We start from the raw sequence: 14,963 nt of genomic DNA, 5'->3' as shown, positions 1-14,963 counted from the left end.
ACTGTCTGGGTTCCTCACTTGGATATAAGCTCCTCAAGGGCCTGCATTCTTGTCTTTTGTTTGCTAATGTATTCCAAGCACCTAAAACAGTGTCTGGCACAGAGAAATAGGTTGAAGAAATTAATCAATATACTTGCAAATATCAACACTGTTTTAATTCTCCTTTCTTCTCTTTAGCGGGTGTGGGGAAAGAGCATTCCTTCAAACTTTGTACATTATAGGTACTCAGTAAATTATTTATTAAGTGAATGATTTGCCTTTTGTCTGACACAAGTAGCTTAGTAATAAATGTGCCCAGGCAAAATGCCAGATACCTTGAAGAGCTCAGAGTGGAACTCCAGTAGAAACAAGACTAGTTGTTCTGCCCGTACTCTTAATAATGATTTGGATTGCAAAACTGCTTTGGCAAGAGTTTTCAGGACCACCGTTTTGTTATCAAACTGTAAACAGAAAGAGTAACATTAACTTGAATCATTTTTATTCAAAAAAAATAGCAGAAGATTGTAAAAGTGTTATTGCAATTTTTTTCACCTGTTTTTGTAATTTGTAGGCATTGGGTTCTGATGCAATCACCATAAAAGTGAGTAGCCGTCGTAATTCTTCTCTAACGTTGGGCAACAACAATCTTAGATATAGTTGTGTTGCTTCAAGTGCTTCTGTTCTTTTCTCATTTTCTGTTACATGGGTTACAAAGAAGACAAAGCAAGGGACAAAAAAAAAAACACCGAGATTATAGTACGTAACAGTCAATTAAAATGCTATGATACTGTATTTGGTTTGCAGATTCTTTTTTACACTTGAAAGTTTTTATTAGGAAATATTTCAAACACACAGGAAATTATCTATATAATATGCCAAACACCTGCATAATTATTTCCAGCATTGTCAAACAGTAATTTGTTTTTAACATGAAATTACATGGCCACCTACAGAGCTAAAAAAGAGACATGATGTGTCACTCAATTTTTATTTTGCTAAAAGGTCACCAAATTAATACAATATTTCCAGATACCTCAGTTCTCTAATCCTCTAGTACTATATCAAAATGTTTCTTAGAATGTCCCTGTGATAGAATTACCTTAGATCTAATTGCTATACTACAGTATTACATTTGATAGTACAATTTACATGGCAGGCCAAGTGAATTGAAAAAAGACTCCATGAAGTACTTTGACATCATAGAAGAAAAATATTAAAATGCAATACTCATATAATATATAAAATTTTCTGCAACTTGTATTATTTAAAAAGATTATGCAAAAAAACTGAAGTTTAAACATCTCTTACCTAAAAGTTCAATAATTCCTGAATGAATATCAAAATACTCATCAGTTAATAAGCAATCTCTCTCTTGATTATAATATTTTACTATGACATCAAAGAGTAACTTCTTCTGTGTATTCAATCTTGTCTCTTCATTTCTGTTTTGTACTAACTGCTGGCTGACAGTAACTATTAACTGGTCAGGGAAATATTCCAAGCATTCAATTGCTGCATTAAGCCAGTTATCAATCCTGGAGGTAAAAAACAAAATAAAATAAATCAATGGTTAACGTTTCCATTTAACTGCCTAAAACATTGTTTGATAAAACAATAAAATCTAGTTTATAATTAACCAAATCTAAAGAAGAAACTAGTGTTGAGAATCTTTTTAATAATTTTTGCTGGATGACTGAAGGAGTAAATGAGAGGGAATAGCTTTTCTCCTCACCACATACCACCACACCTTTCTGTACCTTTACTTTCAAGGAATTAAAATATTTGTGGGCCACCTTTTCATTAGTTGTTTCTAACTTTGTTAAATTTTGTTCAGAGGAGTTCATCTGTACTGTTCCATTCCACTGGTGTTTCCTCTCCCCTTTCCCACTCTGATCATTAGGTGCATATGGTTCTATCACTATTTGAAAATAAGATACCAAATATTTCCCCCATTAAGATGCACTGTTTATCCCACCACACACTGTTTTCCCCTTTTTTATCTCCCGACCTCAATAAGATAAGCAACTCAATAAGATAAGCAACGTAGGATCCTTTCACTCCTCCCTCCCTTCAGTGATGATTTTGGAAGGCCTTTAATTCCCCCTTCTCCTCCACCTTCCCCACCCCCAGGTTTTGCTGAGATAGGTTAGTATTTATCATAATTTCCCTTAATACTATGTCCTTCTTTTTTGATATCTTATTTAGCACTTATATTTTGTACATTCTCACACAGTCTTACCATATCAACTTCGAATATGTTGTGTGTACATGTGTGTTTGTATGCATGCACATATGTGGGTACAAAATTAGGGAGAAGAGAAAATAGTGAGAGCGCACAGACCAAAGTTCATTGCCTACCAATATTTCCTTTCCTCTTCATCTGTCTCCACCTTGGGGTTCTGGTTATTTCTTTGTAGTCAGATTAAAATCTTTCCTCAAATATTTTTCTAGGAGGGGGTTCCTGAGTGATATATTCTATGAATTCTTGGTGATCCTCAAATATCTTTCCTTCGTCCCTCCTCTTCTCTTTCCCCTTCTATTTCCTTTTTTCTCCCCACCCCCACCAAGCCCTGTTGAATGGAATATATTGCCTAACATGTGTGACTTATTATCTTCTAGCTCCTAGTGTTGCAGATGAAAAAATTAATGACAGTTGGATTGCATTTCTCTTGCAGATAACCTACACTTTCCACTTGGAAGCTCATAAAAGCTGACTGGCTGCTGTCTGTTTCCTGCAGAGGCATCTAAAGAAATCCTGTTTCTTTGCTGGTGTCCCTATATTCTCCCTGACTCAGGGGCTGGGGAAGACTCATTTGCTGGGTCTTTCTCGGCCTGTTGAATTAGGAGCAAACATGTCATGTGCAAACAGGACAATGGTTGACTATCTAAGTGGGTTCACAGGTCTCTGATCATCAAGCTCTTTGTAGGATCTGAAGCTTTCTGGTTCTCAGGTTTGAAGTCTGATGTTCTTTTCTTGTTTGGCCCATGTGGGAGAAAGCATCATATCAGTTCTCTTTGCTGGAATCTCAACAGTACCCAAGGTCTTATACTTATGGTTCCTAGCAACTGATTTATGATAGGGCTTATTTCATTGGACTGTAATGTTTTGTTTCATGAATGTCTCCCCTACTAGACTGAGGATTCTCTTAAAGCAGGAATAAATAAACTGGTAGAAACCATGATGTTTGTTACTTTACGGTTATAAAACGGAAATAATAGAACTTTGAAAAAAACACTCAGGGCTGGTGCAGGGAAAGAATGATTGACAAATCATGACTGAACTCATATGAATGAAACCACTCAGATTTCCAATAATCTTCTCACCGGTCATAACCAGTGACTTTCTATTTTAGATCAAATGAGAATTCACAGTGATTAATTTTTAAATCAATGATGGTGTCTGCTCATACATATGAATATGTTCTCACACCTTAAAATACCAACGGCAAAATATATGAAAGAACATTTTAGTTATAAATTGACAATAAAAATGGTCACTCACTCAAGTAGACATAAGCTTGGAATAACCTCTCTGTCGAGGCAAGTGTTTGAGATAACAAGATCTTCCTCTTTACTTAATTGGAGATTTTGTGTTTTAACTGGAGGCTCCAAAATATTTTCTAAGAATGGAATGTGAATCAGTTGAAGAATACGTAGCAATGTTTGCTGTTTCCAAACATCTTCCACAGCTTAGAAAGAAAAATAATATAACTATCATACTAATAAATAACATATACATATTCAACCAGTATCATAGAGTTATTCCATTTCTAGTAATACAACAGAAAAGCTACATAATATAATGGATTAATTTGTTAGGATAATTTAAATTTGCTAAATTACAATTTTTCTTTTCAAGATTGACCTTTAAATAGACATCAGGGTTATGAGCCATATTGATTTTATTTTCTGGCTAATTATAAAGTGATATTATCTTGCTTTTAAGGTGATCAATAGGTTAATTCCAGATATAAAAAAAAACTACTGGTCCTGCTTATAAATTATTTTGATGATTGGAGAGAATGAGATTACTAATTATTTATAATTTTATTCAAAGCAGAGATAATTGTAGTTAAATTGCTTTTAAATAAAAATACAGTATTAGGTTAATTTTAACTTGGGTTTCTGGTCATTCATGTTAAGAGTTAATAAAGTTTTTCATTATCCTAATTATCAGATCATCATTAATATTTTGTTTTTCCTTTAAATGAAACAAAATTACAAAAGCAACAGCTACAGTAAATCTCTTGTGGAGCTTTACTGCCAGTAGCCTACATATTAAATTTGGACCATAGTCATGATTTGTTTGGTTATAAAGTATTTTGAATAGAATTCACTTGTATAAAAATGGGAGATTTCATATAAAATTCTGGGTTTCATGCTTCTCTTTAAAAATATCTTAAGAAGGCTTCCCTGGTGGCGCAGTGGTTAAGAATCCACCCACCAGTGCAGGAGAAACGGGTTCGAGCCCTGGTCCGAGAAGATCCCACATGCCGCGTAGCAACTAAGCCCGTGCGCCACAACTACTGAAGCCTGTGCTCTAGAGCCTGTGAACTACAACTACTGAGCCCGTGTGCCACAACTACTGAAGCCCGCGCACCTAGAGCCCGTGCTCCGCAACAAGAGAAGCCACCGCAATGAGAAGCCTGCGCACCACAACGAAGAGCAGACCCCCGTTCACAACTAGAGAAAGCCCGCACGCAGCAACAAAGACCCAACGCAGCAAAAATAAACAAACAAATAAATAAATAAGAAAAAAAAATCTTAAAATCTCATGACACTGGGCTTGAATTAATGCCTGACCAAAGTTAGCTGATATGAATTAGTGGCTACCCTATTTGCATTGGCATGTCATTTCCAGCTCACCACAAACCCCACCACTTCCTACTGTATCCCAAACAGTGAAGTTGAGTGTCAGCTACCATTTTCATGGTATTGTCCTGTTGGTTTTGTTACAGTAGAAATTAATTTCCCTATAGTTATATCTCTTCCTTAAGTGGGAAAAGGAAAAATAGCCAAGAGGGCCCTACATTTCAAGCAAAACAACAATTTTTCCTACACTTTTGAAAATGAAGTACTCACCTGCTCTCCAATCTGCCTGGCTCCTAAAGGCATCTGAGTTTACTACTTCTGAGTTATTGGCCCCAAATAAATCAAATTAACAATCTTTTAGTAAAGACTTGAGATCATAAGTAGCCTCTAATCAATCAGTCCACATTTGTCAATACCAACCTTTGGTCACAGCACTGAACCAGGTGCTAGAAAAAGATACATATATAAAAATAGTGGCCCTTCAGCAGCCACACCCTATGTAAGGAGGTAAGGATAGCCACATATGAAATGGATGAAGGCAAATTTTATCAAGTCACCAAGAAGTATGAATAGATATATTATGAATACATCCAAAAGTGGAAAAAAGACTATTCTTAGCAATAGCATCAAGACAGAACATTCATTTACTCAACAAATATTTATTGAGACCTGTTTTGTATTAGGCACTGTTCTAGGTTCCAGGGATATAGTGGTAACCAAAACAGGCAAAATCCTGGCCTTAATGGAGCTTATATTCTAGTGGGGAGAAGGAGGCAGGCAATAAATAAACAAACAAACAAAAAGTGAAATATGTGGTGTGTCAGCTAAGTTTTATAATAGTAAGTGTTATGGAGAGAAATTAAGCCAAAAAGGAGATTAGACTACATGAGGGGGTTAGTGTTGCAATTTTAAATAAGATGTTTGGGAATTATCATTGGGAAGATGATATTTGAGCAAAGACCTGAAGGTGAGGGAGCAGAGAAATGTGCATGTCTAGAACATACTAGCCAAGTGCAGAGCTGATAAATAGAATAGCTAGCTCTGTGTGAGGAAATTAGACTCAAGAAGGATACTGTGGCAACACATATAGCCACCACCGTCATCTTAATGGAGCACTTCATACTCAATGATCACTGTGCTGAGTGAAGGGGATCCAAGGGGATAGACTCTACATTTGAAGAGCATACAATCCATCCAGCGTTTAGCATAGCCTACACACACACACACACAAACACACATGCATGCACATATGCACATATATGTACATGAGTGTATGTGTATAGACACATAAATAAAAAGAAAATATTTATAAAAGGAGGAGGCTGTCTGTGAGCCATTCATCCACTAAATGTAACCTTCCAACAGCTAAGCACTGGGCCATTCAACAGGGATACAACAGTGAACAAGGTAAGGACTGTCCCTGTCTAAGTACCTCACACTCCCGTGGGAAATAAAGACACGTAAACAGGCAATTTCATTCAGTGTGTAAATGTTTTGGTGGGAGAAGTACAGTGTGTTCAGTAGGAATCAAACTTTGTTTCAGCTGAGGAAACCTTTGAACAAACATATTCCTCTGGAAGTCAGGTAAAACAGATTAATAGTGGAATTGCTCCAGCTGATATTGGCATTCCCCTGAGACCTACCCCACAGAGGTGAGGTGAGGGAGAGGTTCTGCACCTTTAGAACCCCTCACATTTCTAAAACAACACACATATATTTCAAAAATATTAGTCATTATATTATCAGTAAGAAACACCTGTAAAAAATAAACAAATCTCAGCAAAGGTGGTTCACCTTAACTCTACTAGTCATACAAATTTGCAAAAAGCCTGCAGTCCTGGGACTGCATTGCTTTACCACTGCTGGCAGATTTTTCAACTCAATTCAAGTGAAGTTGGTTTCTCAGTTCTTTGGGAATTAAGAAATGACCTTTCTAAAAAAAAAAGAGAAACTCCATACTTTTATTTCTTGGCTGAAATGTATATAGGTGTGTTGCCAACTGCATACCTTTAACCAGCCATATTTTTCCAAATAGAAAGTGGCTTAAATTTTCTTGTTGGCCAGCTAATTATTTAATCTTATAAAACCAGATAGTTTTATATCTGAGGGGGTTGTTTTTGTGCTTGAGGATCACAGAAGAATCAGATTTCAGTGGATAATAACAACAACAAATACTCCTTTCATGCCTGATTTGTTAGAGTTTAGAGACACTTCCAAATGCACTTTCTCCAAAAAGTTTTGGTATGAAAACGTAAATTCCAAAAAAGTTGACTTTTTTTAACTCATTAAGTACAAGAACAACCAGCCAATTTTAAAGTTAATTCTCTTTTGCAAGCCTTTTTACAAAACAAAAAACAAACAAACAAAAAACCTACCCTAGCAGATTGAAGACTTTTGAACATAAAGAGATTTCCTATTAGTAATTTATTAAAGACTACGTCTCTCAAAACTATGTTTTATTAGAGAGAACAACTAAAATAGTTTTTTGTGTTCCTCTGTTCTGAAGGCTGACACATTCAGTTGCAACAAAGAGCAAACATACCAACTAAACATAACTTCAGTTGTACCCATTTTATAATTTACAATACCTTGTTGCAACAATAATGATAAAACACTGGGTAAGAGTATGGAAATCTAGGTCTGAATCTTGATGCCATTAGTTAACTGTGGAAACTTGGCAAATTATCTAACTTCTCTGAGTCTCAGTTTCCTTGTCTATAAAATAAACAATATAAACTAAATTAAGTCTAAAGTAAAGCAGTGGTTCCAAGACTTGGCTGATTTTTGTTTTAACATAAAATCTCCTTTTTTAGGGAATTCCTTGGTGGTCCAGTGGTTAGGACTCGGTGCTTTCACTGCTGTGGCCTGGGTTCAATCCCTGGTGGGGGAACTAAGATACTGCAAGATGCACAGTGTGGCCAAAAAAACCAAAAAACAAAAAACTCCTTTTTTAAAAAGCAAAACTTAATAGTTATTGTTGTGTGACTTACTGTTTAAAATCTCTGGCTAAACACAATAGTCTTAAAACTAAAGAAATTCCTGTTTTCACCTAACATCTTTTTGTTAAATATGTTACTCATAAGAGTATATAAAAGTATATGTATCATTTAAAGAGTTTGGGAGATAGATGCAAGAAAGGAAAGAGGCCTAAAACCCTGTTTTCCTTTGTAGAAAATTACTAGATGTCCCTAAAACTGAAAAAGCATGAAGTAGCAGTATAAGCATGACATTTAGAGACGTGAGATACACTTACAACACACATGAATTACAATTTATACGAATTGTAAATGGTTGTCTCTGGAGAGGGGGAAATGGATGAGATGAGAAGGGTAGGGAATTATTGTTTTTTGGTAACAAGACCTGTAGGACTATTTGAATGTTTTATATTATGTGCATGTATAACAAAGATAAAAATTAAAATGTTTAAAAAAGTACATAAGAGTGCCAGCTTTCCTTCCCTACCATGTCTTATTTATTTATTTATCCTTCTGAGTCTCAGTTTCCCAAACTATAAAACAGAAGTTTTACCCCTCACTTTACAGGGCTGTTGTAAAATTACAGACAATAAATATAAAATGCATAACAAATTGCCTGGCCCAGAGAAAGGCCCAATAAATGAAAATTACTTTTATGAGCATCTTTACTGATAAATTATATCCATTTTTAGTTAGAAATTTCTAGAAGTACCCTATATCCTCGCGGGAAAATGATAAGACAAGTTTTTCTTTTTCATTTGTAATAGGTAAAAACTGAACTTTTGTTGGCTCCTCTTCCTCAGCCTATCCTCTAAATATTAATCTTTCTCGGAGTCTTCTTCTAATCCCTCTTCTTTTCTCACTCTGCACCCTTTCTTTGGGCACCGTGCATTTCCCTTATCACACTTATCCTAGTTATTGTTGATAACCTTTGCTCCTCCAGTGTGCAAATCATGCTTGTCTTACTTCTATCATGGTTTGACCGCATGCAGTAAAGCGTGTAACCGTTAATGAATTGTGCATGCATCCCTCCTAATTGCCCTGGGTATGGGGCTCTTCTTTCAACTGTTAAGTTGCCTTATAAGGACAAAACCACAAGTAGATGAAGTAAATGGTAAAGAGAATTAGAGCAATAGGTAGCCTAGCTAGTTTGTTCTGAAAGGCAAAGAGTAGGGAGATGTTTGGGAGGAGCTTATACAATGGGCAAAGGATATGCTCATAAGAAGATGGTCTTGCATTATAAATAATAAGGACTGGTAATGAGTTTGCATGTTTTTTTTCTGGTAGTAAGGACTGTAGTACCTCCAGTTAATCTGATCATGGTCATTGTAAAAAAAATACACTCAATGTTATTGGATCTACATGGCCTCACCTGTCTTGTCTGATGCAATCACTATGTAGAAGGAAACTCTTACGGGGAGAGGAGTAGAGAGTCAGTACGCCAAACACACTACTTCTATTGTATCTGAAAAGTCAGTTCTTGGAGACAGTAAAAAGATCAGTGGTTGCCAGGGGGGTAATAGGGAGGGAAGGAGGAACAGGGGAAGTACAGAGCATTTTCAGGGCAGTGAAACTATTCTGTATGATACTATAATGGTGGATACAGTCATCATACATTTGTCAAAACCCACATAATATACACCACCAAGAGTGAACACTAATGTAAATCGTGGGCTTTGGGTGATAATGATATATCAATGTAGGTCCATGGATTATAACAAATAACCACTCCAGTGCAGGAGGTTGACAGTGGGGGAGGCTTGGTATGTGTGGGGGGCAGGGGGCACATGGGAACTCTCTGTACTTTCTGTCCAATTTTTCTGTGAACCTAAAACTGTTCCAAAAAGTAAGGTCTATTTTAAAAAGTCAGCTCTTCTTACAAAGTTCAGAAAAAAATAATGAAAACTGAAATTACCTTCTTTTGAAAGTGGAAGAACAGGTTTGTCAACTGTGATGTTTGGAGGTAAAGCCAGAGTCCCACTCATTGTATCAATAAGTTCCTCAATTCTTTCCTCACCAATCTCTTGTGCTAGAGGATTTGAAATCACTTTGCCTTCTGGTCTGTTAAGAAATAACATGTGAATTTTTCCATTACATACAGGACCAAAATTTCAAATATGCATTTTAATTTACTTATTAAAACTTATTTATACATTTCCTATTTCCAAAAAGGATGTCAGGCAGCTTACAATAAAAGATACAAGTAATAAATGTATTAAATAACAGAATATCACCAGAAGAGGATGTTAGGATTGTAAATAAACAGAAAACAATATATGTTAATTCTAAGGTTATCATGGCTGCTGTAACAGAGTAGAAAATTTTTGCTCTAGTTTCGTTTCCATAACTTTGGCTTTATCTACTTTGGCTAAGTCATGTTTCAAAAATTAGGAAGCATATAATTCATCAGAGGAGATAAAGTTTTTCCTGGTACAAATTCTGAAATATTTATGTGATCATGTCCTCCATAACAGTTTTAGAGCAAATGCAGAAAAGATTAATTTTTACATGGCTATTTCTTTTATTGACTTCTGAAAAAAACAGAAAGCATAATATTCAAGGTTTGTTCAATGAAGACTGTTCTGCCAGCGACTAAAAACAATATATTACAGTATCTTGGTTAACACTAACCTTAAAGATTCCTTTGCTTTTATTTCATCATTTAACCCAGTCTCAGAATCCTTTTTTCTTTTGCAAAAAACATAAGATGATTTATTCCCTAGAAACCTGTAGAGACTATTGTTTGAATCCTCAAATTCCAATTCCTTTTCGTTTTTGAATAGCTTCATTCCTACTGGTTCAAATACTTTATGGTTCATTAGAACTTGACAAAGACGAACTCCTTTAAGACGAGAGATATCATTACTACTCAGGCACATATTTTGCATAAGATGACTCAGTACTACATCAACAGCATCAGAACCAGTAAAACAGTCTTTGTATGTTCGTAAATGATGCCTCCTTCTTTTTATTTCCACTTGAGTCTGAAGGGAGTGAATAATACCATCCCATAGCTGAGTAGCTTGAAAAGGACCAGAGCATCCTGAAAAAAAAAAATTAAACATATGTTTCTAACAAATTTAGATTACACAAAAATACGTAAGTTTTTTTGTTTTGGCAACCTTATGCTTTTTTATGGCATATCTGCTAACAATGCCTTTCTTAAGTTTCTTCTCTTCCCATCTTGTGTAAACTATAATGTTTACTAAGTTTGCACATGTTCGTCTGCCAATAAAATCAGAGTAAACCTAGGAACTTGCTTTACTGACATGAAATATACTACTATGTGAATTTATACATCCTAATGTTACATGCTTAATAACTAGCTAGACTTAGTCTTGAAGAATATTATTTCAGGCTACATTTAAAAGGAATGTACACACACATTGGAGTCTTGATTATTACAGAGATGTGGCTTCACCAGACTCTGCTTTTCCTTTCTTCTTTTTGCCTTTTTGAACAATGACAAGCATTGCATGAAAGAAATCTATGGCAAGGAGCTGAAAAAACTAATCAATTTATCTGCCAGCTGTTCTTCTTGAAAAATAAAAGTTTGTGAGGAATAATGAAAATCTGAACACAATGAAAATGTCCAGTGCCTGGGGAATAGTTAAGTAAATTATGGAATAGCCTTATTATAGGATATTAAGCAGCCATTAGGAAGAATGACATTTATAGCATGGAAGGATTTCATTAAGTAGTAAAAACAAAAAACCAATGAGGTTGGGTAGAACAATTTATATACTATCACTCTAGTTACGTAAAAATGAATTCCCAACCTACATACAAATATATGTAAATAGAAAAGTCTGGAAGGATAAACCTCAAAGTAACCTTTAGGAAATAGGTGTAATGAAAGGATACTCACTTTTTAGTATACATATTTCCAGTTTTTATAATGTACATATATAATTTTTTCAATTAATTGGAGACAGTAAAATTTTAAAATTGAGATATAATTCACATTCCACAAAATTCACCCTTTTAAAGCGTACAATTCAATGGTTTTTAGGTACATTCACAAAGCTGTGCAGCTATCTCTATTATCTAACTCCAGACCATTTGATCACTTCAAAAAGAAACCCATACACACATATACACTCTTGATACTATGTATAAAATAGATAACTAATGAGAGTATACTGTATAGCACAGGGAACTCTACTTATTGCACTGTGGTGACCTAAATGGGAAGGAAATCCAAAAAAGAGGGGATATATGTATATGTATAGCTGATTCATTTTGCTGTACAGTAGAAACTAACACAACATTGGAAAGCAACTATACTTCAATAAACATTAATAAAAAAAAAAAGAAACCCATACAGTTAGCAATCACTGCTCATTCCCCTCTACCCCAGTAAATTTTTATTAAAATTTTTTTAATAAGATAAGGGAATAGGTTGAAACATCTAGAATGTTGTTTCTAGATTTTCGTTGTTGTTGTTAGAATCTGAGAATTTAAGCTCTTTCTTCCTCTGACTATGAATAACTGGAAACAAGATGTCCAACTTTACATAATGGTCTGATGTTTAGGGCAGAAATAAAAGCCCATCACCTTCAAATGCCTTCTGTAACAGAAGCTGTCTGTCTGTCTGTCCTTGAACTATTGGCCCGAGACACTGTGGACAGTGCATAGACAGGAGTAGGGCGTGGAGGGTGAGGAGTGGAAAAGGGGAGGGGTTGAGGAGGGAGTAGGGACTGGGTTAGGGTAGGGTAGGGTGGATAAAGCTAGGAGCCTATGAGCGGAGGAGACAAGGGTATTTTCCATCTGCCTCTCTAAGCGTCATTAAACAAGTAGGCTAGGTTAAAGAAATAGTCCTCGTGCTCAAGGACTTGCCATCTAGTACTTTTAACCCCTTGTTGTTCTAAGTGTAGCCCGCTGACCAGCAGCAGTGGCATCATCTGGGAACTTATTAGAAACGCAGAATATCAGACCCTACTCTTGAATCCAAACTGCATTTTAACAAAGTTCCCAAATGATCTGTGTGTTTATTAAAGTTTGAGAAGCACCGCTTTCCAGGACTCCCCAAGGAGAGTAGCTCCTGAAAAAGCCCAGTGCCCGTCCTCAGCGGGACTGAGAGAGCAGGTGGGCCGGGAAAGGGGCGGGTCCAGGAAAGGGGCGGGACCCAGAGGCCTGAGGCGCAAAGTCCAAAACGCCCGTTCCCCTCAGCCGTCCCCCGCTTCGGTGCACATTTGGTTAGGATCTAAAGGGGTACCTGTCCTCCTTTTCCGGCAGAAAACATCTCTAGGGCTCACGAAACTCGACACGCTCCGCCCTGGGCCGGGAAGCTGGCTCTGGCTGCCAAGGCTACGGAACCGCGGAGTCAAAAGAACCGCCATAAGCTCGTCCGCCGGGCTCCTCCCCCGGCCCGTAACCCCACCCCCACCCTGGTCTCGGGAGGCGGAGGCCAAAGACGTCCAGGCCCCGCCCCTTCCGAACAAGCCGGAAGTGACGTCATGCCCAGGCCGGCTGGTCTTTTCGGTCTTCTTCCCCCTCCCTTACTCTTCCTCCCCAGTCCCTCCCCTCCCCTCCCCCTTCCCTCCTCCGGTTCCAGCCTTTGAGGCCGCGCGAGTGTGAGAGGCTATGGAGTAAGCCGGCGGCAGTGGCCAGGCGCCGGGGCTGAGCAGGAGCAGCCAGGAGGCGTTTGGGGGGGCGGGGGAAAAGAGCCCCAGCACCGCCCCTCCCGGGGGAGAAGGGGAAGAGGTGAGTGACCCCCCCACGGGCACAGAACGACCTCCTTCACCGGCCGCGCTCTCGCTTGGGCTCCCCAGGCAGCGAGAAGGAATGGGGAAGGACCCGCGCCCGGGGTAGGCCTCCCAAGGTCCCCGGGGCTGGCGACTGTTGCCTGGTGACGGGCCTGCCGGCTGCAGGCGGGGCCGGCGGGGCTGTGGGCGCCCGCGCGAAGCCGGGCTCGGGGGGCGGCGAGCTCCGGGGAGCGGATCTGGGAGGCCCGAGTCTCCCGAAGAGGCCTGGAAGCGACTGGAGACCCCGGGCTGGAGCCATCTGCTGGAGGGAGGGCCCCCGCCTCCGGCTCGGGAGTTCGGGTTTCCGTGGTGGAGATCTTGGTTCCCTTTTGGGAAATTGGACACTACTCCGGCAGTGGGTGAGAACAGGTCTCCTCAGTTCTGAGGTCCGCCTCTGATAACCTGGGTTACCATCTAGGGCCCTACTGCCCGGCGTCCTTTTCTAACAGTAGCTTTAGTTCTGGAATGGAAGGTTATTGTTTGTGAGGTGGGTGGGGCAGGTGTTTTGTTAAATACCCGCTCCGAGGCTCCTGCACTCCTGTTTTTCTAAGCGGGAGAGAAAGGATGGAAGAAGGTTGAGACCCATGAGGCTTGCAAGAACTTGGGATCCGACTGAATACATAACCTATGATCAGTTATGAAGGGGACCAATATTGTCACGTCAACTCCCATAACAGTCTTCCTGAGACTCCAGACTCAAGCGACTTAAAAGCACTATGTCAGTAGTGACTTACAATTGTAAGTTGCAAACTAGTATTTTTGTAGATCAAAGTCAGGAATCATCTGTATGACTTTTCTTTACAAATTGGATTCAATGAGTAAGAAGTTTTCTAAGTCGCATTCGCAAGCCTCTCCATTCTGGAAAATTAATATAGTCTAAGGTTAATGCTCCAAACCAACCTGTCACTGTAAAACCGGTCCTGTTCTGGTAACAGCTTGAAAGTCAGGTGATTGAAGCTTCCTTTTGGACTTTGCAGGCCTTTTTTCGTTGGGCTTCTTATTTTTTGGTTTAAATATTAATTTTTAAAAAGTTTTAAAATAATTTATCAGCTGAGTGTATAAATAGAATTCTTGAGACACTATTAAACTGTAGTCATAAAAGACACTTTCGGGGGACTCTAAAGGAACGGAACCTAAAGGAAGGACCTTCATTCTGTTCCGATCCACTTAACACACATGCAGAAACCTTGTCTCTAAGATCCATAAACACCCAATAAAATAAATAGAAGCACATTGTACTTACATACACTGGAATATTTCTGTAAAAATCAACCCCATACTTGGGAATAACTACTCATACTCACATGTTTGAAATTCATGACTTATCCCCCAAGAAAAAGAGGTCCTCTTACTGTGTTTGACTCAAGTGACTAGCTTCATCATCCATCCCTTTCTATAGCAGTAGAGATTTGACAACTTCCTGTCTCTCAGGCATCATATCAGTCTCTCT

General features: G+C 38.3%; 3 protein-coding genes across 3 annotated transcripts in view; 1 reads left to right on the top strand and 2 right to left on the bottom strand.

Annotated features, from left to right (window-relative positions):
- Window positions 1-278: 278 nt before the first annotated feature.
- Window positions 279-13,108, bottom strand: DEPDC4 (DEP domain containing 4). The gene is made up of 7 exons (XM_061205379.1): window positions 12,985-13,108; window positions 10,398-10,809; window positions 9,682-9,827; window positions 3,482-3,659; window positions 1,288-1,514; window positions 532-674; window positions 279-440 (listed from the first exon to the last, which is right to left on the bottom strand). The coding sequence occupies exons 1-7, from the start codon at window positions 13,106-13,108 to the stop codon at window positions 279-281; spliced, it is 1,392 nt and encodes a 463-aa protein (XP_061061362.1).
- A 120-nt stretch (window positions 13,109-13,228) lies between these two features.
- SCYL2 (SCY1 like pseudokinase 2) overlaps window positions 13,229-14,963 on the top strand; it is a 56,380-nt gene continuing 54,645 nt past the window's right edge. Inside the window, exon 1 of the mRNA XM_061204223.1 lies at window positions 13,229-13,472. The gene's annotated coding sequence lies outside the window, so the exon portion shown is untranslated. The remainder of the gene's footprint in view (window positions 13,473-14,963) is intronic.
- Window positions 13,268-14,099, bottom strand: LOC133101637 (basic proline-rich protein-like). Its single transcript, XM_061206637.1, has 2 exons — window positions 14,030-14,099; window positions 13,268-13,839 (listed from the first exon to the last, which is right to left on the bottom strand). Exons 1-2 carry the CDS (start codon window positions 14,097-14,099, stop codon window positions 13,268-13,270), a joined length of 642 nt encoding a protein of 213 aa, XP_061062620.1.

The sequence above is a fragment of the Eubalaena glacialis genome, chromosome 11 (assembly GCF_028564815.1).
Source record: "Eubalaena glacialis isolate mEubGla1 chromosome 11, mEubGla1.1.hap2.+ XY, whole genome shotgun sequence".
Taxonomy (NCBI): Eukaryota; Metazoa; Chordata; class Mammalia; order Artiodactyla; family Balaenidae; genus Eubalaena; species Eubalaena glacialis.
This window is presented reverse-complemented; position numbering and strand designations above follow the sequence as displayed.

Coding starts and splice junctions, on each gene's coding strand:
- DEPDC4 (XM_061205379.1), bottom strand. CDS start 13,108: ATGGCGGTTCTTTTGACTCCGCGGTTCCGTAGCCTTGGCAGCCAGAGC. Junction 675..1,287: donor AGGAATTATTGAACTTTTAG/GTAAGAGATGTT, acceptor CCCATGTAACAG/AAAATGAGAAAAGAACAGAA. Junction 441..531: donor CCTACAAATTACAAAAACAG/GTGAAAAAAATT, acceptor TTCTGTTTACAG/TTTGATAACAAAACGGTGGT.
- LOC133101637 (XM_061206637.1), bottom strand. CDS start 14,099: ATGGGTCTCAACCTTCTTCCATCCTTTCTCTCCCGCTTAGAAAAACAG. Junction 13,840..14,029: donor GTGCAGGAGCCTCGGAGCGG/GTATTTAACAAA, acceptor ATTTCCCAAAAG/GGAACCAAGATCTCCACCAC.